Source organism: Plodia interpunctella, chromosome Z (genome assembly GCF_027563975.2).
Source record: "Plodia interpunctella isolate USDA-ARS_2022_Savannah chromosome Z, ilPloInte3.2, whole genome shotgun sequence".
NCBI lineage: Eukaryota > Metazoa > Arthropoda > Insecta > Lepidoptera > Pyralidae > Plodia > Plodia interpunctella.
Genome location: NC_071324.2, coordinates 5,872,927 through 5,883,988, shown reverse-complemented (window position 1 = coordinate 5,883,988; position 11,062 = coordinate 5,872,927). Strand labels below are relative to the sequence as shown.

General features: G+C 38.0%; 2 protein-coding genes across 2 annotated transcripts; one reads left to right on the top strand and one right to left on the bottom strand.

Annotated features, from left to right (window-relative positions):
* Nucleotides 1–761: 761 nt before the first annotated feature.
* Nucleotides 762–5,099, top strand: Su(P) (Suppressor of ref(2)P sterility). Its single transcript, XM_053768401.1, has 5 exons — nt 762–1,302; nt 2,903–3,112; nt 3,302–3,504; nt 3,885–4,097; nt 4,501–5,099. The coding sequence occupies exons 1-5, from the start codon at nt 1,027–1,029 to the stop codon at nt 4,769–4,771; spliced, it is 1,173 nt and encodes a 390-aa protein (XP_053624376.1). The 5' UTR covers nt 762–1,026; the 3' UTR covers nt 4,772–5,099.
* On the bottom strand, nt 5,085–10,383 carry LOC128683128 (uncharacterized protein). Its single transcript, XM_053768400.2, has 7 exons — nt 10,176–10,383; nt 8,800–8,952; nt 8,449–8,579; nt 7,336–7,591; nt 6,810–6,994; nt 6,205–6,403; nt 5,085–6,033 (listed from the first exon to the last, which is right to left on the bottom strand). The coding sequence occupies exons 1-7, from the start codon at nt 10,318–10,320 to the stop codon at nt 5,912–5,914; spliced, it is 1,191 nt and encodes a 396-aa protein (XP_053624375.1). The 5' UTR covers nt 10,321–10,383; the 3' UTR covers nt 5,085–5,911.
* Between the last annotated feature and the right edge of the window lie 679 nt (nt 10,384–11,062).

Here is an 11,062-nt window from a genome sequence, read left to right as displayed (position 1 = left end):
TATCTTTTGTCCCTCACCTAGTGCCCGGGGCCCGCGGCCTACCAATCTGTCGTTTTATATGAGATAGCCGATTGGGCCCGAAATGTATAGGACGCATTTAAAGTTATATAAATTATAAGCATAACTTCAAGTTAAAGGAGTAAACTTGAAGTTACCTTACCTACATGTTTGTGGGAACCATGGAATAGGGAGTATTATATTCGGGTGTCGATATATTGGGAAAAATAGTTTTCTATAAGATTTAAATCTTCGAAAATTATGGGATACGCCTCACGCTGTAAAATTTCGAGCCAGTAAACGGTCGAAAATAAGTTCGGAACACTTTACACTTATTAAAATATGATTACATACAGAGAAGATCTTCAGTCAAAATCAAGCTTAAATATTAGTTTATGACCACAGTTGACCAAATAATGCGCAACATAAACTAAAATAGTATTATTATTTTCAGGATAATCCACTAAATCCTTCTTTTCCTTAAAACTCGCACCACGATTGCGTATAAGGTATTTTTGGTCGTAAAACTACAATAATATTGAAAATTGGCGCTTTTTGCCTCCATTGGTAATATTTGTGTATCTTAGTTTTACCAGTAGCGCCACTAGTAGGTAGGTCGGTCTCAAATCCATGGTGGGAACGCTAACCCGACATCAATAGCTTTTTGTCTTTCAAAGAAGACGAAGTTTTTTTTAGTTATTGGACTAGATACCAACATCACTACATCATCATAGATAAAAGAAATATATTTTTTTGTCTGTGCAACGCAACTGTCAAATTTCCTATTCGTTCATTTCGGAAGTTTGTTCTTCCTAGTTATTCCTCAGTCGGTGTAAAAAAAATCTAAAGACAGAGCACAGACATACAAAACAGGCTTCGATCGTGAAATACCTAGCTGCATTTATTTCGCTAGGACAACGCAACGCAAAAGCAATATTTTTAATTTAAGTCGCGTGTGTTTCCATTCTTCCTGCTGCGTATTCTAAGTTCTTAAATCATAATATTTCTTTTCTATGTATTGATGTTATCATGTGGCGCCCGACGTTCACTATATTGCGCAAAGTGATTTTTCCTTCACTGAAAGAAAACGCTAACTTGTCCCGAATTTTATATTCCACCAAAAGCCGGCTTCCAAGGTCAACAGCCAAATTGACCCTGGTGAGTGCCAGCGTCGGGCTCCTGATAGGTGCTGGCTATGGAGGTTATACACATTATAAAATAAATACCAAGAAAAATACTGCATCAGTGGAGGACCTAGCATATCCATTTTTAGAGCAACTTCCAGAGTATACACCGCATTCTAGGGTAAGAAGCTCCTCAATTGTTTAACATTATCTGTCTACCAGCACCGACTATCAGCCTTCTTAATTTTTTCAGGCACAGGCAAAGTTAAAATCATTTAAAATTGAGAATTCATTTTCCTGTTTAGTTTGTAGTTGTCTATAGCTTTGCACTTTATGGTGATCTAAATTAAATATCATAATACATATTTCTCTTCATCAGCAGTAGGTATCCAATCCATCCACTTATGGGAATATCCTGATTTTCGGACATATAATTTCTTCAATATATTTATATATGATATGCTATATGATAGATATGCTTCAAGCTATGTAAGGTTTGACAGCCAACATACAATCCTAGTGCTTAGCAAATGTCCAACTAGCCACTAATCAAGTGACTGTATATATGTAATAGCTACAAAAAACAATACATTTTAGTACTTAAAAAAGTATGTACTAAAATGTATAGATGTAAAATTACAATTGTCTGACATTTGCTTTCCATAAAAATACATGTTGTATGTAGACAAAAATCTTAAGTTTTCAAGCCCAGATAACTGGGCAGACTTACAGTTGATATTTTATCATGTATGCATACAAGCAAAATACTTGTGTCACACTTTCATGGTTTCATACATTAAAATCACAGTTCTATAAGATTTCCTCTTTTGTTAAATTTCAATAGCAATGGCAAATTAATTAGCATTGATCTTGATTATATGTGCATATCTTATCTTTTAAAGTTGATATTATAAAATTTTATAGTTATTGTATGTAGTATAAATATATAACTATCACAAACTTAGTTGCCAAATTTGTATTGTATTTTTATTAGCTTTTGCCCCTGCCCATATGAATTCCCTCTATATCCTTCTCTGTTCTTTAAACTACAAGTATGCAAAATTTCAACAATAATGATAGAGTAGATAATGCAGAGGTAACAAAAATATTTTCACATTTATAAGATTAAGTTATCATTTACTAAATAAAGTTAATATGGGGACAGTAGGGACATGTTAAGTTTAAAATCCAGAGCTGGCTTCTCTAGCTCCCAATGGGATGGGATGATCACAAGCTAATCCTAATAAACCTACCAACTCGGAATGCAAAGTGATTTATTGATTTCACACTTTACGCAATAATGGGTATTGAATTGAAATACACTTGTTGACTTTACATGTTTATAAAAACACATGACCAAATTGTTATTAGTTCAAACTTTTGTCAGCTCTGCTTTATTGTAGATTTGCATCATACTTGTTGCATTCGAGCTAAAGGACAAAACATATTGCCATTTCTTTCGACAGCTATGATAATCTATGCAAAAGCTTATGCAACTGTTCATGAAAAGGTGCATGACTGGACAAGTCATTGGACATAGTTTTTAGCTACACACCCTTAATGCAGCCAATCATTATGTAATGTTCAACATTAGTATTTTGTTTACATAGGTTAGGTTAATAACCTTTTCTGTACCAATATTTCATTATTAAAAAGACTGGACCAGTCACAAACCGCAGCAGAAACTCTAAATGTTAAGTTTCATTTTTAAAGAGGGTTCTGTGCTTTGAAGTCTTACAGATACCAGATAATTATGAATACTTATTTGAAATTTGTTTCAGATAGTGAATGATGGCGACACGAGCAATCTTCAGCTTGTCCTGTTCCAGTACAGAACATGTCCATTCTGCTGCAAAGTACGAGCCTACCTTGACTCTCGTGGTATCAGCTACGACATAGTGGAGGTGGATGCTGTCTTGCGGCAGGGAATCAAATGGTCCTCTTACAAAAAAGTACCAATTGTGCTGGTTAAAGTAGATGAAGGATATCAAGTATGTATTATGAGTTTTTTAGAAATAAATTTATTTAATAGGCACGTATTTTCAAAGAGCTCAAAATCACAACATCATAGATAAAAATGTGATATTTGTAAAAATATAGAGTGGCGTTTCAATTAATTATTATATTTTTTACATGTTATAAGACATCTGGACTGATTTAGGAAATATTTTTTTTCTCAGCAACTAATGGAGAGCACTGCGATCATGTCAATTTTGGAGACATACATGCGAGACAAGTCGCAAGCAGTACAGGACGTTATCAAGTTTTATCCCAACACCAGATTTGTCAGTGACGATGGAAAAGAAACTACAGACATAGCAAATAAATACTTTATAATGCACAATGCGGCTGTACCTGATGGAAGAGAGCGGGGTGAAGAAGCGTTAGTGTATTATTGATTTATTTTTTCGTTCCAATATTAAATAGTCTTTAAATCAATTACTAAGAGACCTTCACAGGAAGTTCAATTTTATAATATCTAATACTACAATTTTCATATCCAACAAATACTAGCATTGCTAAGAAGAAAATGATGATGATCACTGCTAAGAAGAAAAACCTTCAGAGGATTCAAGAGGGCCTTTTTATGTACTTTTAATTTCACAGGCACTTTTTTAAATCACACTAGATAGTTATTTCTCAAAAAAGCTACAAAGTATTGGTATTTTAAAACAACAGCTCTGAGAAGAAATTCCGAAAGACTCATTTAAATTGTGTCGTTTCCTATCATGCAAGAGGGCTTACCATTATTGTTTGTTACAGAGAAGAGCGTAAATGGCGTCAGTGGGCAGACCGCGTTCTTGTTCATACGTTATCGCCCAATGTCTACAGAACGTTTGGAGAATCCTTGGAGACATTCAAATGGTTTGAAGAAGTGGGTGGCTGGAAGCAGTCTTTTCCCAACTGGGAGTGCGCCCTTATGGTTTACGTCGGCTCTGTGGCTATGTGGATCATTTCTAAAAGACTTAAAGCTAGGTACAGTGTTTTATATTTTACATCCTTTTTTAGCAAATAAATCGAATTTTTATGCGGTATGGTGGTGGTATGGTGCGATACATTTGAGCTTATATGTAAAAGACGTGATTCTGTATTAGTATCTTGTTTATATTAATTCCATGAGATTATTTACACGGGAAATAGCTATTAAAGCCTATTAAAAATGTAAAAAAGAAAACGTTGAGATCATGGTCGAATAGAGAAAGACCCGCTGTATCAACTGTGCACAGTCATAATTAAATGCTCCCCCATTCAACTACATGTTTGAACAGGTTTGAACCTGCGTTTTGTGACTCAATTTAGAGAAATGGCAACAAGGCTCCACGCTTCTTCAAAAATGTGGCATTTATAATTACGTAAGCATCGCATATTAAATTTTCAGACATAATATCAAAGACGACGTTCGACAGTCGTTATACGACGCCGCCAACCAATGGACGAGTGCGATCAAGAAGAAAGGCACTCGGTTCCTGGGCGGAGATGAGCCGAACCTAGCCGACGTCAGTGTGTACGGTGTTCTGAGCAGCATCGAGGGTTGCGAGGCTTTCCAAGACCTGAGGAGCCATACGAACATAGGCGTTTGGTATGACGACATAAAGAACACGATTAGCGACAAAATGGGTAAAGTCATTGCGGCCCATGCACTTGCATGATCTCATCGTGTACTCTTTCGCACTTTGATAAAGCAATTTAGATAACCATTTTAACAGTACAATATTTTTTTCATCGTGCCTTTGAAAATGTTTTAAAGTAATTTTGTTGAAGTTAAATAATTCTATTATATTTTTAGGTTACGAACCTTGCCAAAGGTTCAAATGTTAGTGTTATTTTTATTTGTGATTACGTATTTCGTTGTTGTTATTAGATATATTGCATTGAAGATATATTTTCTTACTAAATAAATTGTCACCGCAATATGTAATTCCTGTTAGTAGTGAAATTGAAATTATAGAAATAAAGCTGGACAAGTTACTTACATAAGGTTTATTTAATTTGCACACATAAACATTATTCAAAAAGAAAACGACAATTGCCATACGCATTGATGTCCCCTTTTCAAGTTCTTACTTAACTTTTAACTTGACACTAAATATATATCATATATGTTGATACATGTAAGGAATTATATTTTTTGCCACTAGTCATTCCTGCTTCACGAGTAGGGAGGTATACTTAAAGTTCTATTTTATTTGACCACTTTGTCGAGGTGATTAATTTGTATACCCTTATTACCGTATACCCTACCCAAATTACATCATTCGCGTTGAATATATTAGGACAAATCAAAATCACACAGATTGAGCTAGCCCTGAAGTAAGTTGACCGAGACTTGTGTTATGGGATACTAACTCAACGATATTATATTTTATAACAAATAAATATATAGTATAGATAAACATCCAAGACCCGGGCCAATCAGAAAAATATCATTTTCCATCATGACCCAACCGGGGATCTAACCCGGGACCTCTCGGTTCACAGGAAAGCACTTTACCACTGAGCCATCGAGGTCATAAGTGATGTGATGTGATGAAGTATGATGAAATCCTAATATTCCGGGCTTCATCAATATAATTGCAAGACCGAGGAATATCTCAGACTTTCCCCATTTACAATATTGATGTATATTTATATTATATTTATATTAGTACTAAATAGTTTTGTCCTAGAACGCGGAGGTGTCCATACGTCTCGGACGGACAGACGGACAAGGGTCCCTATCTGTAGGACTACGGAACCCTAAAAATCTGTTGCTGCAGTTCAATGGATGAGATGAGGCTTTACGCGCGGGCTCAGCATGCCACCTGCGTGTAAGTGAGTGTAAAGCCCCGGTTAGCGATGTCAGGCGGGGTCGTCGCGGTGGCTCCCTCGTTAGCGTCGGTTACCACGTACAGCACAAACGGCTTTGCCCCACCTGTAATAAATTAATAAATAATTATTTATTTCAGACGTAATCTAGAGCTAGGTTGAGTCCTATTTCGGCTAGACCTAAAAACAAGTAATCTCGAATGGTTACCTATGCGTAGTTACGTAAAACAATAACAAACCTACAAAGATTAGAGTTTAAATTATGATTTTTCCTTACTCTGAACTGTGACGAAGCCGATGCCGCAGAAGCGGTCGGTGCCGACGGCCGCGCCGGTGGCCACTACGGTGGGGTTTGGGATGACCACGAAGTCGGAGACGCACGCGCCGTCATTGACAGCACCCAGGGCTGTGCCCAGTACTGTGTTGTCCGCGCCCTCCACGTCGCCCGTCACCGTGAACGAGAACACGTCGTTTGTCTATGGTTTAATATTATTATTTCCTGGTTGTGGACGCCAGTTCAGGCACCAGACGAGTGATCGTCCCATTAACATTACCTTTCACCCTATTCCCAGGTGTTTTATTATTATATTTTAATACTATATAGTGACGACATTACTGTTAATATCGATCCTAGACGAAAAACGATGATGAAATAAATGTATGAATAGACAATTAAAGTTATAAGTAACAGTTACCTCGCGGTAAATAAAAAAATCTGAATAAGTTCCTGGCAAATTTTTCGTTGATTCTGTATTCTAAATCTATAGACTTAAGTACCTATGCACATGCTATGCTATATTCTCGCACTTAAGTACCTATGCTTTCTACAGTGGTTCCTAGTCACTTGATAAAAGTAGAACACAACCTACTAATGCTACTTACTTGTGCATACTGAATGGCGCAGTAGCCGGCCTCCATGCGGATGCAGATGCCGTAGTTGAGGTTGGCGATCTGTCGCGTCCCAGTGACAAGCGAGGCTGATAGAGCCGTGTTAGCTGCAACCCCGTAGTTGAAGCTACTGATAGTGCCCGTTATGCCCGTGTAGTACTGCAGGCAGCCGTTGGGTGCTTAGGTCATATTGGATAAAACTAGATTATTAGGTCGCTCCTTAGGCCAATTGAATATTGTGTAGTTTACAAAAGTTGAGATTTATACAGTTGTTCGACAGACTCGCTGAAGGCGATATTGTCGCCAACGTTTACAATCCAGGCAGTGTTGTTACAAAAAATGTGACGTGATGCTGTATCAGTGTTAATTATTCCCCGCCCCGATTTAGCAGCTTTTCGTTCCCGCACCTATCAGAGCTCCACTATTGCATTCCGTAAAGGCGTTGAAAATGTTTCATTAAAATAACCACCAATAATAACAATCTAACTGCTCCTGAAAAACTAGCATTATTTTATCTTACCAATGCCAGGGCAGTCACAGCCCAGCTGAATAAGCTTGAGGTTCCACCTTCTAGAGAACGTGGTGGCAAGCGTGGCACTGACAGTGATGGTGATGGCAGTGTTTCCATTGAAGTCCACGAAAATGGTTTGGCCCGTGAGGTCGCCGCAGAGCGTGGGCACGACAGTGTTGCCGCCCGTCACTGTGATGGAGTCTGTCACGCAGTTACCGTCGCCGTCCGGCTGAGCCAGCGTCAGATCGGTGAAGTCAATGCGCAGCTACAATACAATTAATCCAGGATTGTTGACTTCTTTAATTTACTTTGGAATCCTTTACGTTTTCGGCGTGCGTTTAGAAATATCCATATAACAATGCCTTCAGGGTACTGTTGGGGCTGCCACGATTCCGTAGCGCCTCATCAATGTTCGCGGAGGCAGGAGTTTTTCTTCACTCCTCAGGAAAAATTCAGCGTCCCTCCTAAGCAGAATTCGTGGTAGCTCAAACAGACTTCAAAAGTTCATCGCTATGGATATGGGGTGTGCTGTGATGGCTTATTAAAATTACTAATAAATGATTTTTCAATTTCAATTAGAAATAAACTGGGGTTTGTGCGCGTTAGCATTTCACATCTCACCATCGAATCGATTCGAAGTGAGACGCAGCGAACCAATTATATTGCAGAGTGGTTGTCGTTGCGTCACAATGGCGCAATTGTGATTGGTTCGCAGTGTCTCATTTCGAATCGTTTAGTTGGTGAGGAGTGAAATGCTCATCCACTTCGCCCACTGTTAACCTTTCAATCTGTTTTCAACTCACTCAACTAAAGTGTCAATATCTGTTACAGACAGGCAATAATGTCTATTTGTAGATGTATACTTAGGTACTGTGAGTGTACCTACGAACACATGCATAGTTCATACAGAAAAGTATATCTGGTACACTATCATAAGTGGTAAAGGCAAAAAAGGGGTTTTTACCCTAATAAGTGTTACAGAAATAATTCACGCTCTGACACTTGGGAGGAGAGTCAAACCAAGCACACTTAATGTGGTGTCCTACGTACACTTTCACCTGCACCCTGTATCTGGATAGTGTAGTAACAATGGCGTGATTAAGAACAGTATGTTTAACCAACCTGGCAGATGCCGCTGTTGCAGCGGTTGACTATGATGCTGCATGCGGCTCCTCCCGCATACGCGGCGGGGTATCCGGGGCTCGTGAAGTATGTGTTGTTCACATTTGTAGTGCTTCCGCACGATCGCGTCACTGTTTTGAGTAAACAAACGCAAATTCTATCCTGAATTATTAATTTATCAAAAGCTAGGAAAGAGCAACGCAACTTATATCTTATATTTGACGTTCACATGTCAATATCTAAATTATTAGAATTAAAATTTGATATTTAACATAGAACGAACGTAGTGTATTTATGCCAGAAAACCACTGTTTCCTATAAGGTCATCTACATAAGTACTTGCGCACTTACCCACACAGCACCTGCCTCGCCTTGAGGCGCAGTTCCCAGTGATGGTTCCATTCAGATTGTTACACTCCCGCCGAGCTAGACATGTGCCGTTGAACGCGCTTGACGTCGAGCAGTCAGTGTTCGCGAACCGAACGATGCTCACGAACGGAAATACTGCAATATTGCAAATTTTTATTATAATATAAATAATCTACCTTTAGACAGCCGGCAGAAATGTTACAACAGGGATAAATTATATACTCCAAAGTAAATTCAAGCCTTGACTTATGTTATTGGTATAAGTACCTACTAATTTTATAGCATTTACATTGAATAGATAACTGATTAGACCTAGGTTAATGTAAAGAAGGTCAATTTGTGTCAAGTGACTAGGGAAGCTTTCAAGTTCGAACCTCCGATGTGTTGTACCAGTCTTTGATGATCATTATTACTCCCTGAATATCATCAAGAAAATAATATGTCATCAAAAACATGCTGTAAGAAACTCAAGTCTCGTAGCTCAGTTTTATAAAAAAATGTGAGATCCATGTTATCAAGTCGATAATTTTTTTGGTTTTTCCTTGATTTAAACACTAATTATATTCTAAATTTGAAGCTTCTATGTCTGCTAAAAGTGCCTTAGACTTTCGATTATCGGTCAATGAGTGAGTGAGTGAATGAGTTACAAAATCAAGAAACTTTAACAAGTTAAAACTCTTTCACCACTGGTTCAAATTGAATGAAATTTGAAATTTACAGTGTTTATACAATACCTGCTTAATTACTGAAAATGCAGGCTTCCTGTTTTATTCACAACGAAGTTATTGGGGTTCGAAATTGGCCTGAATTGCTTCGAGAAAAGGATGGTACAGCCGTGCCCCCAGATAATTATATGTATATTATAAATTGTACGCCTAAACCTTTTCATCAACAGATATAGGAATCACACTATCTGTTGATGAAAACCGTTCAGACACACACGCGATAGAAGGATAATAGGATAGGTATGTATGGATAATGGACGTCAGAGCTATAAGATACAGTGAACATATTGTGCGGAACCATATGACGATGCCTAACTTTTCTAGAAAAGGAAACTAGAAGGTAATTGAAAGAATATATTTTTCTACAACTCGCTAAGCTTGTTATTGAAAACGGATCTAACTATTCAATAATTGTACAAAAAGGTAATAGACCAAATCTTTTGCATTCAAGTTACATTAAAAATTCTTAGCCCGAAGAGCCATTAGCTAAGTATTTTTATAATAGGTAATTTTTAATCATTCACAACATATACATAAATACCAAAATTTGAAATAGATCCCCAGTTTTTATTTCGCGCCGCTTGATAGTAATTTGATAAGAGAAAGTATGTTTTAAAAGGCTTAGGTACTCACATATTTTTCCTTTCCTCCCGCCATGTTCTTCCAAATCGTCGTCAAGCTCGTTTAGGTAGTTGTCCTGGTCGTCACCACCAACAGAATAAGCAGCGACGGCGGCTGCCATCGCTATAATGACAATCCACAAGTATTTACAAGCCATGATGCTGACTATTGACAGGTTTATTAGAACATGGTGACAGCGGAACACTGCAAGTTCCGCACACTTTCCATCAGAAATGAGAGTAGTCATGTTAGCAACTTATTTATAAAGTGGGTGGTAACGGTGCCGTGTTTGCACTGGCGGTTAGGGGTGTTACCGTTCTTTAGTTAGCACCGCGTCGATATGACGCTTGCTGACCGACAGACTGAGATCGAGGCCCTTGTTACTATATAACTGAGTCTATACCTTAAGAGGTAGTTGCAATGTCTCGATTAAGATCGTAGCGGCGTTAAGTTACTTATTTCGTTTCCATTCCTTAGTTAGGCTATAGGGCGGTATTATTGATGCAGTTAAGCGTAAATAGTTATAGGTTAGGTTGCCGGCCTTATATCCCTTTAACTAGAAATAGAATAAATTTTTATTTGAGGCGAGTGGTCCCGCCCTAGATTAGGACCACTTCATGTCCTTCCGTGGACGTCGTACAAGACGACTAAGGGATATATAATCTTATAGACAACAATAGTATTCCCAAAGAGGGTTGTCGTCAGGCATGTGACCGGTTGTAAAATCATAGCAAAATCTTCTAAATTTTCTTATTATTTTTTACACGAACCCTTTGGGCTTTGGGGCATCACAGCCCCAATATAGGTAACTGGAAACACGCAAAAATGAGATAGAGAAGAAAATTTGGTTTGAACAATCTTGTGGGAAAGCGAGAATAGGGTAGCAGTGAGTAATAAGA

Bases quoted from the DNA above. Each gene is read 5' to 3' on its own strand.
- LOC128683128 (XM_053768400.2), bottom strand. From the start codon at position 10,320: ATGGCTTGTAAATACTTGTGGATTGTCATTATAGCGATGGCAGCCGCC. The intron at 6,404-6,809 runs GTAAGTAGCATT...ATTAAACCATAG, and splicing joins GCGCCATTCAGTATGCACAA to ACAAACGACGTGTTCTCGTT. The intron at 6,034-6,204 runs GTAAGGAAAAAT...AATTTATTACAG, and splicing joins CGGCTTCGTCACAGTTCAGA to GTGGGGCAAAGCCGTTTGTG.